At 30.7% G+C, this 16,197-nt stretch overlaps 1 protein-coding gene across 3 annotated transcripts; it reads left to right on the top strand.

Moving 5' to 3' along the window:
* The first annotated feature begins 2,752 nt into the window (after nucleotides 1–2,752).
* Nucleotides 2,753–13,932, top strand: LOC145296106 (uncharacterized). Of its 3 annotated transcripts, XM_080142249.1 has the most exons (3): nucleotides 2,753–2,981; nucleotides 7,312–7,411; nucleotides 12,939–13,932. In XM_080142249.1, the coding sequence occupies exon 3, from the start codon at nucleotides 12,965–12,967 to the stop codon at nucleotides 13,499–13,501; it is 537 nt and encodes a 178-aa protein (XP_079998375.1). In that variant the 5' UTR covers nucleotides 2,753–2,981; nucleotides 7,312–7,411; nucleotides 12,939–12,964; the 3' UTR covers nucleotides 13,502–13,932. The 3 variants fall into 3 exon arrangements, with proteins under 3 accessions (XP_079998375.1, XP_079998374.1, XP_079998376.1); XM_080142248.1 differs by lacking the exon at nucleotides 7,312–7,411 and having other exon boundaries at nucleotides 2,759–2,981; XM_080142250.1 differs by lacking the exons at nucleotides 2,753–2,981; nucleotides 7,312–7,411 and adding an exon at nucleotides 3,794–3,896.
* The last annotated feature ends 2,265 nt before the right edge of the window (nucleotides 13,933–16,197 follow it).

Below are 16,197 nucleotides of genomic sequence, written 5' to 3'. Positions count from 1 at the left end.
GAAACATGCTACATCTAGAGTACCTGTTCCAGACCTCCAGACCTTAGTTTCCAGTGACATGCGACCTCCCAGGCGACCAGCATCCAGCTCATACGATTTTTTGCTTCCTTTAAAAACATAAAAGTCGAACCCTCGTCTTTAACCAAATAACCTGGTCTGTCATTCTTCTTTGTTTTTTTACTGTTTACTTTTTGCCTGTGTCTACCTTGTTAGTTGTTGGGTCGATTGTCTCCAGACGACCGGCCCCGCAACAATTTCTTGCTTAGAGTAACACGCAACTAATAATCTTTTCATACTCTATTTAGTGATAGAAGATGATTTCGCCAACTACAAGAAAAGGTGACTTTGTCCTCTACAATATGGTTCGTGCATCATGAGTGCTTGAGATACCGAGTGGAGATCATATTCATGTGATTTAGATTTATGGCAAAATAAACAGTGTTAGTTTTAACTAAACAAAAAATATATGAATAAACACAATTGCCCGATTACATTTACACATTTATTTTTTTTTTATTTTTTATTTTTTTTTTTACAAGGGTGTCACCACTTATCAAGGCCCAGAGGCCACTCGAGGATAAGGGTTAATAGGTATACATTAGTCATTGTGATTTTAGCATAGTAAACAGTGGGAATTTTGAAACTTGGATTACTTAGGGGGACGATTCAATTAGAACTTGTTCACATTGGACTTTTTCTTTTTTTTTTTTTTTCATAGGTATCAACTCATTATCAAGGCCAAGAGGCCACTCAAGGATAAGGGTTAAAGAGTGTACAGTAGAAATTGGACAATATAATAATAATTAGTAATGAAAATTTGTTAAATTTGATAACTTATATGGAACGGCTCATCAAGAACTTATTTACGTTAGACTTGAAGACAACCATATTGTAGTCAGCCGGAAAGCAGGAAAACGGAAGACAATTCCACAGGCGCGCAGTTCTAATAAAAAAGCTTTGTTCATGGAATCTACGTTTAGGTTTAGGCACAGATAAAGAGTGGGGGGAATTATTGATAGTGTTTACACTGACAAACATTTAAACAACAATAAAACACAATACAATAGCGACAGTTCGATAAGACTCACCCACTGGTGGAAAAAGTTCTCAGAGCTCACCTCGTGGTGGAACGAAGGTTCTCCTCTTCTTGAGAGGGAAAGGCAACACGTCTGCCCGTGACCAAAGGTAAAAACCAACCAGCCTTAAAGCAGGGGCAGATTACTCCTCCCCGGTGTCCTCTAATTTTTAGTCCACTACAACAGAAACAGATAAAAGCAGTGATATTGGGGCGATGAAATTTTGTTTAAAATTCTAGATTTGTTTTACTATACACATAGATTTGAAAAAGTTGTCTAAAAACAAATATATAATAAATAAATGTTACCAAAGGCAAGATAACCTAACTGGATAAGTTTTTTCTACCTAACTAGATATGTTTTTAGTGTTTCTATTTAATGTAAAATGTTTATTCGGTTTGAAAAACGAGTAATGTTAAAGGCTGCCGGCGAGCAAGAAAAGATGACTGCGATGTCTTTGAAGACTCGATATTCACTTCAAAATAAGAAATAAAACAAAATGGTGTTAGAAACGTACTGAATAGATATTATAGTAACATTTATTGGGTGGGTTTCTAACACCATAATTAAGTCCTGTTGTTTACATCACGTAGACATAATTCAAAATATCGAACAAATTTTATTCTCCATATGAACTTTATCGGAAACTGTTTTTCATTAATAATTATTTTTCTACCTTTTCGTTTTCCGTGATTTTTAGATATGTTACTATTTGCGACATAATTACGTCCACTTGTTTTATTGAAATTCGATATTTCGATTTTGGAATTCCGTTCTTTCAATATGGAAGCAGCTATCATTTCAAGGAATTTGCTGCCTATGTTTTTTTTCTTTCTTTTATTGGTTTAGTCAAGACATTAAAAAATGAAAATATCGTAAAAAGTTTAAATTGTATGTATCCGTTATGGCACGAAGTTCTCCGAAAAAAAATTTCACTTAATTTCATCAAGTAGTTTGTTTTTTTTTTGTTTTTTTTTACAGCGGAAACCCTCATTTTTATGAGAGCGCGTTGAAGGCGGCCATCTTGAATTAAAAAAAATTGTGTAAATTTTAGAAATGCCAAAGGGAGATAACTCAGTCAAAGCGTTAACACCCCTCCCCATCTTTAATACTAGCTTTTCTTCCTAAAAATCGAACATTTTGCTCGGTATCATAACAAATTGTTTTTCCGCTGTAAAAAAAAAACAAAAAAAAAAACTATTTGATGAAATTAAGTGAATGTTTTTTTGGGAGACTTTGTTCCATAACGGATACATACAATTTAAACTTTTTTCGATATTTTCATTTTTAATGTCTTGACTAAACTGTACAAGTACCCTTTTATTAAATTATAAATAATATTGAATTAAATAATTTTCGCTCAAATTTTTATCAAATAAAATTTCGGCGCTTCTACACTATTGGGACGAGATTTTTAGTAGATAAATGGAGTTTTCAGATAAAAAAAAAATCAATGGTTTCCACTGATATTTTTGTCAATTCTTTAATCGTGTTAACAGGTGAAAAATTTCGGCCCTCTTGTTTAAATCGAAACGGAAAAATACCTCCTTTTTGAACTCTCCTGTGTCTTACGATCATTTTCATCAAATGCTATTTCTTTTTTTTTATTCTTTTTTTTTCTTTTTTTTAATAAATAATTTTCTACCTTATAGATTTTCGTAATTTTGGGATATCATCATCTTAAAAATACGAGGAATACATAGATACCGTTATTTTCATGTGAAATTCAGTTTTTCTATTTCCGAAATTTCGTTCTGATAGTGTAGAAGCGCCAAATTTTCTTCACTGTAATTTTCTGCGAACCTGTTTTCCCAGTCGCCATAACTTAAAAAAAAAAAAAAAAAAAAAAATCGTTTCTTTCTTGAAAACAAACAAATCATTCAGAAGCAGATCGTCAAACAAAAAGTGAGTATTAATTGCATTTTGCTATTTTGGGAGTTCTTTCTTACAACAGGGGCGAGTCTGCTTCCTTTTTGTTTTAGATATAGATGCCCAAAGTGAACAGACATTCCAATTATACATGTAAACAATCGACACATGTTTTTTTTCTTGTTGTTTTTGTTTTTTACAGTATAACAAAATACAGAAAATCAATGAATTTTAATAAAAGTTTCAATATATATATAGAAAAATAAATTATTTTCATAATACATGAATTAGTAAATGTAAAATTGTGTGTGTATATTTATTGTTGTCTTATTATTTTAGTACCAGTAGTACAGTAGTCCGTGCTGAAAAAGCCATTCTTAACAGGGGGAGGGGGGTGTTTTGTACCTATTCTGTACTTTAACCGGTACTAGTGCAGAGAGTGATCCGGGCGTAAATAATAACATTATTATTTAAAAAGCCATTCTTAACATGGGGAGGGGAGGGTTTTACTTCAACCTTACAATTGAATAAAAAAAAACATATAATAAAACTTTAATTAAACTTGAAAATACGATTTTAAAAATAGCGTGGATACTGGATTGGATCACTCTCTGCACTAGCACCCTTTAACATTATAATTGAATTAAAAAAAAAAAAAAACATCATAAAACTTTAAGAGAGTGATCCGCGCTATTTTTTAAATCGTATTTCCACGTTTAATTAAAATTTTATTGTTTTTTTTTTATTATTATTATTCAATTGTAAGGTTAAAGTACAGAATAGGTACAAAACGCCCTCCCTCCCTATGTTAAGAATGGCTTTTTAAATAATAACGTTATTATTTCAGCCCGGATCACTCTCTGCATGAGTACCAACTTTAATTAATCTTGGAAATGCGATTTAAAAAATAGCGCGGATCAAGTGCACTAGCACTGTTTTGTGAACCGTAGGGTGAGTAAAACGACTAAAAACTTTTCCAGGAGTAACTTATTTTGCCTTTGATAACATTTAGTTGTTGTATATTTATTTATTTATTTTTACTTCTTCGAATCTCTGTGGATTGTAAATCATACACCCAAACAATAAGTTACTTCTAGGTACGGGCAAAATGAATGCCGATACTCAAAATGTATAAACATTTTGACCCCTCCCTTTACTTCAGCAAATTCAGCAAAACTCAGGAAATTAACCAATTTTAATGAAATTTTCAGTATTTATCAAATAATATTCGCGGAATATAATGAACTAATTATTTTTTATTTAAATCCGAGTGGAAATGTATTATTTTGTTTAAACAAAAATACCTTTACTAAAGTTATGGTTTTCAGTAGTAAATAAAAAAGCAAGACTTTATTTTTGCTTTTTTATATAAATAAGGTATCGTAATTTGTAACAATAAAAATAAAATAAAATAATTTTTATAGGAACCTTACGAAAATAGCCCCTAAATCCATATTAATGAATTCTATATAACTCGAAGTAAAATGGATTTCTCGAGCTACCGCACCAGGCAATGCACCATTGCATTGCGCATTGCTTATTTAATATTTTCGCACAAAAAATTATAATTGCAAAAAATATTTCTACTTTTTTTTTTTTAATTATGGGTTTCGCATAATTTTTATATGCAAGAGTTTAATAATTTCCTTGCTCGCAAGAATGTGAACCTTTCGGCGTAACATATTTTTTATATAATATTGAACAATAATTTAAAAAAAAGAAATTTAAAAATAGGAACATAGAAAAATGATTAAATTTTAAAAATGCAAAAATTAATACAAACGTTCAAAAAAGGAATGCACGGATGCGCGACTGGGGGGGGGAGAACTTCCTCCCTTTTAATTACATGATGTCATTTTCACAGTCTTTCTACTGCCTGAAATTTTGGGCCTTCGTAATTTTCGTGTTTACAAAATTTTAGTTTGTTGCTCTTTGCGAACATCAGAATCACTCGGTTTTGGGCTAATTAATTTATGGTTTGTACAAACAAGGTGGGTTTTTTTATTATTATTATTTAATTCAATATCTTAGGACTTTACTTTACTAATTGTCTTTGAAATAGACTCAGAAAACTAATATTTATCATTAAAGGATTTGTCACAACGAATTTATTTCACTCCATTTAACTAATTGTAACATGATACTTGAGACTCAAGTAACTTGAGTAGATAGTATTGATTTTTGTTGAAACTGACATAAAACGTAGGAAGATACCATTGTTTTGTTTTTTTTTAATAAAAATTGATTTTTTTTGCTTTTGACTTTCATTCTAATAACAACGAAAACCGGAAAATCAGTTCAATTCCATGAACAAAGCTTCTTTCTTAGAACTGCACGCCTGTGGAACTCTGTTCCGTCTGCCTGCTTCCCACCGGACTACAACTTGGATGTCTTCAAGTCCAATGTTAACAAATTCCTAATGAACCGCCCCCTTAAGTAAACACTTCATCAAATCTCCACACTAACGTAATGTACTTGCAATAACCCTTATCCCTGAGTGGCTTCCGGGCCTTGATAAGTGGTGATCACTGTGTAAAAAAAAAAAAAAAAAAAAAAAAAATTTAGCTGAATTGAGTAGCTCGCCATAAAAACATTTTCATAACTTTTTTTTTCACAAATATATTTTTCCCCCCTTTTGTAAATTAAGTTTAGTCCTTTATATTTCAAATACAATTAATTAGTCGGAAACCTACAAGAAAATTATAAATTGGCTTTCAAAACTAGATCCCCCATTTTTGTCAGTCTATTTTTGCTTGTACCTAGTTGCTTCCTCGTGTTTACGCCGCATGTCCCAATCAAATATGTTGGATTTGTTCTTTTGTTAAATCATAAAAATGCTTGTTTCATGTAATAATGCAGTAATAGTTAACTAATTAAAAAGATCGATCTGTCAACACGTTCTTAATAAGCACCAAAAAAAAAAAAGAAAAAATGCACAAGAAATAAAGGTGCTTCTTCATTATAATAACACAATCCATAAATCAAAATATTGAATTTAATTGTCATCTCGAGTTTAGTAATATATCCAAAAATCACGAAAAACGATGAGATAGAAAAGTAATTATTAATTAAAAAAAAATAGTTATAGAAATTAAATCCAAGTTACATCAATAAGCAACATTTAGTCAGGGGAAGTAACCCAGTCTGTCTTTTTTGCAATTAATGGCGGCTTTCACTGACTAATTAATAAAATCTTCAACGTACATGGTTTATGTAATAATGCAGTAATATTTAACTAATTGTAACATGATACTTGAGTAGATAGTATTGATTTTTGTTGAAACTTACATAAAACGTAGGAAGATACCATTGTTTTGTTTTTTTTTAATAAAAATTGATTTTTTTTGCTTTTGACTTTCATTCTAATAACAACGAAAACCGAAAAATCAGTTCAATTGTTGATTTTTTTTTCTGGCATTCATGTTGTACAGTTAACAAAGCAAAAATCAGAAACACAAAACATACAACAAATAGCTTGTAGCAATCGTAAGAAAGTCTAACCCTTAGGCTAAGCTGGCTGTTAATTTTTAAACACCTAGTTTTCTATTACAAACAACTGCAACAATGGTATCTTCAAGGACTATGGAATTCTTCTTTGCCCTAACTGCATTAATCAATGAATGAAACCCATGCTTGAATGTTTTTATTGTTTTTTGATAAAATAAAATTCTTTTTCAAAGACCCTAGACTTGATTTTATGTGATGTGAAAAATTCACACCCATCATAGGCAATGTGCGTAAAAATACCATCGTAGCCCAAGGGTTAATAATTTTAAAGTGTGGAAACTAAGTTTTATTATATTTGGATTTGTTTTTTGCAATGTATTACTTTAGTAAAATGAGTAAATAAAAAATGGTGGTCGATTTTATTTCAGTATTGTCGAAAGTTTCAGGTTTAAAAAATAGTAAAAAAAAAATGAAAAAAAATGAAATACCACTTATTCTACATAGTTTCCAGTAAGATGTAAGATCAGTGATAAGTGCCGGATTAATTCAATATTTTGGCATTTTTTGTACTGTGGTTAGCAAAACATACATGGAAAATAATCAAAATATTTAACTAATTACTTTTACCAAATGAAAAAATAACATTAATTTTCTACTAACCAGTATTATTTTAAAGAGTCTTCATCATTTTATTTTTCATAAGCATAAGTAAATATGAAATTCTGATCGATTCTGTTAGAATATGGTTATAAGTTTCAGTTCATAAAAGGTTTTTTAAAAAACGGCTATCCTATCACTAAGTCTAAGAGTTTGCCAGTAGGACTTAGAGTTAGTAGTAAATTAAGTAATTTATTTTAAACAAATTCTTAAACAATGAAACACCATCACATAGTCAGTCATTTTTTTTTTAATTTTGTAGCTTCCTAAAGATGAAAATATGGGTTAAATCTCATACTGGAATAAAAAAAAAATGTTAAAAGACATTAAAGAAATTAAAAACTATGCAGGTCGGTAGAAAAGTAAGTATTATTGAGTTTTGTAATAGTTATTTTTTGTATGATTATCTCATTTCTGTTTGACAGAATTTAGATGTAAACACTAAATATAAAGCATAAAAATATTGAAATCAGAAAAATATTTTCTCTGTTTAGGTCTATGTAGATGACTAGAAATCTCACCTAAACATGGACTCCCCCCATGAGTTCTGGTCCACAAAATAAAATATTTTTCTTTTTCCATGGCCAAATGGTCCCCAAGTTGTCCCGAGTGGACTAAAAGCCCTTGTGGAGTTATAAAAATGCCCAAGTAGAGTCCATGGATGCGTCAGTTCAGAGAAGTGCGTCTAGATAGAAGCTTTGGTAACCAACGCACTAACCAATCATCCTGATAGACGACCCAACAGCATTCAGTAGCACTGCCAACATATCAAGACTTAGTGTGGATAAGACAATTTTTCATGATACATCTGCATAAACAGATTAAGTCAGGTATATTCTCAAAGCTCATAACCATTTATCTGAATGGAGAATGTGGACAGAGCTTTTAGAAAAATCAAGGAACAGCGTCATATCTCTCACTCTACACACTCACCACTGACACAAGCAATATCGCATGTGGAGTAATGTTAACATGAGATGCCAATATGGCATTCAATTCCAATATATTCCATTCCACAGAGCAGAATTGGTATATGACAAAATGAGAGGCATACACTGTAAAGTAAGCAATATTAAAATTGGATTATTTCACTAATGCCAACATGCAGATGTGGCAAGAAACCTCTATGGATTCCTCTTACAATATATTGATGATGAATCTAATGTATCAACTCACAGAGACTACAGATAAGAAAACTAAAACTTCAAATGACCCTACCCTAGCAGGTAGGACATTTGGGCTAAGTGGTTCTGACACGCACATTTCCATTTTGCCTTATTGTCTTGGTGAGTTTAATGGCATACAGATCATCCCAAAAATGCACATACTAAAGAACACCCGCACTTAAAAGCATCTTCACTGCATTCTTCATTTACCATTCTACCTCCACTATTCCTACTGAGAGAATCTGTGACTATTCTGTCATCGCAAATGAATAATAGAAGGATGAGACCTTAGCAAAGATTATCAGTACCCTTCAGTTACTCAACTCAAGCGGCCCACATACTGCTCTTGGCGACCGCAAAGTTCAGGAGACATCGAGAAACAACATAGCTCAATGAAGAACATCCTATATATGTTCATATGTTCTGAAAAGAGAGAAACTGTGAATGGACAAACATTCTCCAATCTGTTGTTTCATCTATGAATCCAACAGAATCACCGGTGTCTCTACATTATATGATTATTGGCTGTAACCCCAACATTAGTCTAACTATACTTCATAGAAAGGAAATCAGAAGCAGCATTCTAGGAGCATATGGTATGCAAATTAATGCCCTTCTAAGGCAGGTTCACTACCATATAACCCTGTCCAATGAAGAAACTGAGCACAAACTTGAGAATAATACAAGTCACCTCAACTATTAAAGACCCAATACAGGAAGGTGACAAGGTTTTACTCTATCGGCTACAATCATCTTCCCTGAGTTGGAGACTTTATAATTACCAAAAAGAAAAAAAAAACGATATGATGTGTCTGGTGCAAAACGAAAATGGCGATACAGCCTGGATTCACTGCACACATATCCAATACTTGGCTCCACACCCACCATACCTATCTCACACAAACTTCCTATCACCGACATGCAACAATCACCAACACCATACTCCACATCATCTTTCAAACCACCCATCACATAATCCTGAACAAAAACATATAGCATCCTTATAGGATGGCCAAACCAAGCCAAGCCTAGTAAGATTAACAGAAAAGGACTTCCTACCTGCTTTATATACTTTATTATGCACTAAACTAAATATAAAATACACACAACAAATACAGACTGTAAATCTGATCTAAATCTGGGGAAGCCTTGCTATAAAACAAAATAGAATATATCATCATAAAAACCTAAAACGGGATAAAGGCCAACTCCAAATGACTAGAAATGTCATCTGAGCATGGGCTCTGCTTGCAAGTTCTGGTTGAAAATAATTTTTATTTCTGGACAAACCAAAATGCTCCATGCCTAAATCTTTCCAAAGTCATCCTGAGCCTACCAAAAGTGCTCAAGGTTATAAAATCACCCAGGCAGAAGCCACACTGCCTTAGTCCATAGAAGTCCATATAGTAGTAGAAGCACTATTAACTTGGGAGTATCTCTATTATTCTAGTTATTATAGGAGCAACTATATATATCCGGTAAACCAAGTGCAAGAGAGATTACAAGCAATTGCACTAAAAGAGACGGCCAGAACATTAGAAAAGATCTCTCGGTTGGAATACCTGAGTTAGCGGTTGAATGTTTGGCATCTGGGAGAATGCTCCATACTTTTATTTATAATTTTAATGAAAAAATATCTTGTGATATTTTTTGGATAGCACAAAAAACAATGTAGTTTTTGACAGAAAAACCAATAACTCTGAGCAAATATGAGTTTAGTAACATTTTTTATGAAAAATAGTGTCCATTGTAGTTTAAATATAAAACTGATCCTGAGTTAAATTAATAAGTGCTAATAAATACTGAGAAAGTAATTTTGTGCTACATAGTTCAGTACAAAAAATAAAATCACATTGTAAGAGACGATCTTTGATGTACTTTCCTCCAGCAGACAATGTTCATTTTCTACCCTGTTTTTTTTTAATGTTCTCTTTGTAGCATAACTTCTTCCATCAATGGAGAACAGCTACTTGTCAAAGTTCGTGTCTTAACTCATTGAAACAATGATATCATATTAATAATATTTGAAAACGAGGTTATATCAAAGGAAAGTTACTCTCATAGTCTTGTCCAGGGTTGCCAGATTAGCTTTTTTAAAGCCAAATGTTTTTAATTTGGCCTTTGTTTTTAGTGGTTGGGCTTAAAAAGTTGTTTATTCAAAGCGTAATGTAAAAACTAACTGCTGAAACTCGATTGAACCCATGGAATAAATAACTGTAACACAGAAGTAAAGTAGAACAGATATATTGAAAGCAAGAAAATATATACAATGTTTAAATAGAGTTTATTAGTATAGTCATGGGGAGACCATCCCTGAAGAAGGTGTCAGCTGGGTAGTTGTTGACTGTCAATCTCATGTCTCTCTGAGTCTCCCGTTGGGTCTCCATTATCTTTACGGTACCAACTATATTTATATAGTTGACACTCCACATATGCTAATTAGGTAGATCCTACCACAACAATAAATCAAACAGAATACTATACAGATAATTATTATTTTAAACTATTTGATCTGATAGAACAAATTTTTTTTCGGAACAAAAAGTTAAAATTAATATTTGAACTTCCAAGATAGTAAAAACTTCCTGATTCTCAATTTAAACAATATAATTTGATAAAATACACTCAAACAACTTTTGTTTTAGAACAGAAAGCTAAATTAATATTTGAACTTCCAACTTTTTATTGAGTTAGGAATTGAGTATATTTTTTTACTAATATTTTCATATAAACAACTGTGTGAGCAAAAATTCAAATCTAATTCTTACCCTAATCCCTTTCCTAGAACTTAATTGTATCTATATCTGTGTAAGTAAATACTAACCTACTTAAAAGGTATAAGTTAAATAAAGAAACGAACCCATTCCTAGGACTTTATTGTCTTTGTATCTGTATAAGTAAATACTAACTTGTCTGAAAAGTATAATAAAAATATATGATTTGAAAAAACAACCATTTATTGAACCAAATCTCATTATAAACTGTAAACATAAAAAATAGCATCAATTTCCGTTATGGCCTTAAGGCATATATCAATTGAACAACCTCCACATTTATCTGTAACTGAAACGACCATTTTTGCCTCAAGTTTGTGATTTATTTCCATAATCAGTTTTATAAATCAGACATATTCATGTAATAAATAAATTAAATAATCTCTGCATTTATCTGTATGCAAATCGATCATTTTTGCTTTGAGTTTTAGATTCATTTTCTCTGTAATACACTATATTGATGTATATAACAAGTCATTATGTCATTTGTCATTTTAATTTATCATGTTCAAAATAAAAATGTATGTTATTTATTTTTATTTTTTGTTAAAAAAATAAGTTATTTTTTATGAATGATTTAATTAATAACATTTAATCACCAATTGCAGATTATGAAACATTAATGAATATATATATATATATATATATATATATATATATACATATATATATATATAAGTGAATTTAGTTTACAAACAAATGGCTACACATAAGCATACATGTTTCAGCGAAAACCCAGTAAGGGAATCGCTTCGTCAGGCCAAGGACAACTGAGATGTCCTTGGCCTGATGAAGCGATGAGATGTCCTTGGCCTGACGAAGCGATTCCCTTACTGGGTTTTCACTGAAACATGTATGCTTATGTGTAGCCATTTGTTTGTAAACTAAATTCACTTATTTTGGCTCCATCTAAACATTGAGCACTCTTTTGGTGGACACACTTATATATTTTGTTTTTAACAAACAAATAATTACTACCAATACAATATATATATATATATATATATATATATATATATATATATATATATATATATATATATATATAGTTAAAAATAGAAATGAACAATAAAATATTTAGCCAAGATGAACTTGATCACATTAAAATTATCAATTTCCATTGTTGTCTTGAAACCATAATCAGTTTTATAGATCAGACATATTCATGTAATGAAACAATTAAACAATCTCTACATTAATCTGGGTCCAAAGTAATCATTTTTGCCTCAAGTTTTAGATTCATTTTTCTGTAATATACCATATTGATGTGTAAATCAAATCATCATGTGTCAATTGTCGTTTTAATTTATCATGTTCAAAATAAAAATGTATTATTTTTTAATAAATGATTTATTTAACGAAATTTAGTCTTCACTTGCAGATTATGAAAAAAAATGAACAAAATCTAATCAAAAGAAAATGAGCAGAATATAATTCTTCTAGAGTAAATAAACTTGTTCGCTTTATAGAGGCCTACATATTAAATATGTAATTACAACTTTTAACAAAGTAAGCACCTGGAATAACACATATTGTTATGTAACAACTAAAATACTTATTGTTGCGTACATGCTTCTACATTTTCAAGAAAAATAGAATCCTTATTAGTATATATTGTTGGTTGATTTCTAATTGAATAATATACAGTAGCGCCAAAAAGAAAGTCTGCACTTGTCATTTTTTCAAAAGCCTAAAATTTAAGCTAAATTGAATGTAACTGTTTAAACAACCTATACCTCATTTCATTCGCCTTTTATTCCTCTATAATTTTTCCTGTTTATATTTGACTTTTAATTGAAGTATCCTAGTGTTCATGTCAATTTAAAAAATTGACTTCAAACTGAAAAGGTAAAAAGAAACTCTGCAGCAACAAATGAGCTTAAAACCAGCTTAAAATATTCACCTTTTAGGCAAAAAAGCATCTCTAATCGTAATTGTTGTTTTTTCAGGTTATACAACGTCACATTTAGTCAATATGCCTCGACTTTCTCTTAGTGATCGCCAGGAGCTCATTAATCTCCACCTTTCTGGTTTATCCAATCGAGAAATCAGCCGCAGATTGAAATGTAATGAGAAAACGGTACGAATGACTGTGCAAAAGCATCAAACCACTGGTAGTGTTCGTGATGCTCCTAAATCTGGTCGTCCTAGAGTTACTTCTGAAGGGGAAGACAATGCTATTAAGATCCACAGCCTCAGAAACAGATTTGAAACAGCTCCCCAAATCCAACAACAGTGTAATCTTGTTACAAAGTGTTCTATTTCTACAGTTAAGAACAGATTGAAGGAATTTAATTTGCTCAAGCCAATAATTTCTGTAAAGAACAGAAAGCGACGTCTGGACTTCGCTAGATGCAATGAAGATCATGACTCTTCATATTTGGCGAAAGTGATTTTTAGTGACGAAAGCAAGTTCAGTATGTTAGACAGTGATGAAAGGAAGGACGAAGAACATAATCCAGATTCAGCACTACAAGGTGGTGGAACATGTGACAAAGTGCATAAAGGTTAAATCTCTCCAACTTTTTCTCTCTCTCTCTCTCTGTCTCTCTCTCTCTCTTTCTTCCTGGCATGGAGACTGAAGACATCTCCACGTGGCACGGACCAATCCCCAACAACTCTCTTGTGACACCACACAACCTCAAGCCTATTTGCCGGGGGTAGACTAAGATTGAGAGACAATGAATCCAGGATGGCTACAGCTACAACCAGACTTCAATAAATTAACTCTTATCTTTCTAATCTTTCTTGAGACAAATTATCCATGGCTACAGACCATAACTTCCACACACACACACACTCACACACAGACTTTTCTTTCTTTCAACAGGCCTGCATAATCATTCACTGATGTCTCCACACAGGCACTTTTCCCAATACTAATACTTTTCTTACAAACCTACTAACGAAGATAATCAATAAAGCTGTTACTAAATGTTAGAATGAGATTATTGTCTTCCTTTTTTACATGTATAACATTTGTAAAATGTTGTTCAAAAGGCCAATTTTATTAATTACATAACACGATTTATTCTCAAATTTTATTATTCAAAAATAAGCTAAAATACACCCTTTTCTTGTGAATTAAATTTTTTTAATTAACTCTGGTATGAAAAGACACATTCGGTTTCACACTGAAATTGATGACTGTTCTATGACAAAGACATATAGGCGAGCAGATGCATAAAAGACAAAGGTATCAATCCAGACAGTAATTATATATGTCACAGTTAATCGTAACATTAAACGAACTCATTATTGATTTCACAGTCTCAAACAGAACTGAACGGGAATAGATAGCGAAATATCAAGACGTAAAAAAAAATAATATGATCTCTGAAAGAAATAAACATTATACCGGTTGTGATAGAAGCAATTATTGGAAAACCAAGCTGTAACGAAATGCAGATAGTGGCCATAACGAGAACAGCATCTATTCTTAAAAGAGTTCTCGGATATAAATTTAAATTGTAATGGAATAAAAGGTAAGCTCTGAGAACGAGCCCCTCAATCTCTTAAAATTAATGGAAGTAAATAAAAAACAGAAAAGTTCCTATATTAAAAATCATGCAGATGCTCGAAAGAATCCTAACAATGGAAAGAAAGAAAATGGATAGCAATATATATATATATATATATATATATATATATATATATATATATATATATATATATATATTCAATATTTGTGCTGAAAAGCAAAATACGTGCCTTTTCAAGGCTGGACATTTTGCTAACCGTATTTCATTTCCTCTGATGATATGAGCCATTATTGAAAATCCATGGATTAAGGAAATTAATATAATTTCTTCTATATATTCCTTTTGTCAAACAATAAATTCTTAACTCGAATATGTGTCCATATTTTGATTTTCAGAATTTAAATTTAACCACTAAACTTATATATATATATATTAAAAATTATTATAGTAATAATTAAGCCAGTCCTTTTAAGAACTCGGTTCTTATTGTTGAGAACTTTACAGTTGAAATGAAATTCGGTCACTTAAACTCGCATGCATAGATCATGATGTCATAATCATTAGATCACTATGGACTAACGTCTCGACATCTAAAAATAAATGTTTAAATTTCAACGAGATTTCGCGGTTTTGGGCGTTTGGGTTTTTTCCTTGCTAATGGAGTCAGAGATGCCTTCCTGGCCGTGTTCAAATCTCCTGACTGGGAGTAATCGTGATACCCTACACAGATGATTCCTGAAAGGATGAAACACTAGTGTTTGTAGGTATTTAAAAAATTATTATATTGATAATTATATATATATATATATATATATATATATATATATATATATATATATTCAAAGTAATATAAATAACAGTATTTATATATAGAAAATTTAATCCCAACCGAATTAAAAAAGCTCAATACGCAATAGGGAGTAGAGCTTATTATAAGAGAAAGAAAATTAACAATTTACAATCAAAATTTATTGTTCGACTTTGTAAATTGTTTTTTGGAGCATTCAGTCAAACAATAAATTTTTATTGTAAAGTTCAACTTACAGTTTTAATTTTCTTTCTCTCTTATATATATATATATATATATATATATATATATATATATACTAGACTACCCGTGACCCGTCGGGTCAGTATTTTATATTAGCTATGAAATTCATGTATGAGCGTGACACTTGTGACGTAAAGAAAATAGCTTTTACATATATATATATTATATTGATAATTATATATATATATATATATATATATATATATATATATATATATATATATATATATATATATATATATTCAAAGTAATATAAATAACAGTATTTATATATAGAAAATTTAATCCCAACCGAATTAAAAAAAACTCAATACGCAATAGGGAGTAGAGCTTATTATAAGAGAAAGAAAATTAACAATTTACAATCAAAATTTATTGTTCGACTTTGTAAATTGTTTTTTGGAGCATTCAGTCAAACAATAAATTTTTATTGTAAAGTTCAACTTACAGTTTTAATTTTCTTTCTCTCTTATATATATATATATATATATATATATATATATATATATATACTAGACTACCCGTGACCCGTCGGGTCAGTATTTTATATTAGCTATGAAATTCATGTATGAGCGTGACACTTGTGACGTAAAGAAAATAGCTTTTACATATATATATATTATATTGATAATTATATATATATATATATATATATATATATATATATATAAATTT

Source organism: Euprymna scolopes, chromosome 16 (assembly GCF_053919585.1).
Source record: "Euprymna scolopes isolate OS-2025 chromosome 16, ASM5391958v1, whole genome shotgun sequence".
Lineage (NCBI taxonomy): Eukaryota > Metazoa > Mollusca > Cephalopoda > Sepiida > Sepiolidae > Euprymna > Euprymna scolopes.
The sequence above is the reverse complement of the archived record's forward strand: the minus strand, read 5'-3'. Positions and strand labels throughout refer to the sequence as shown.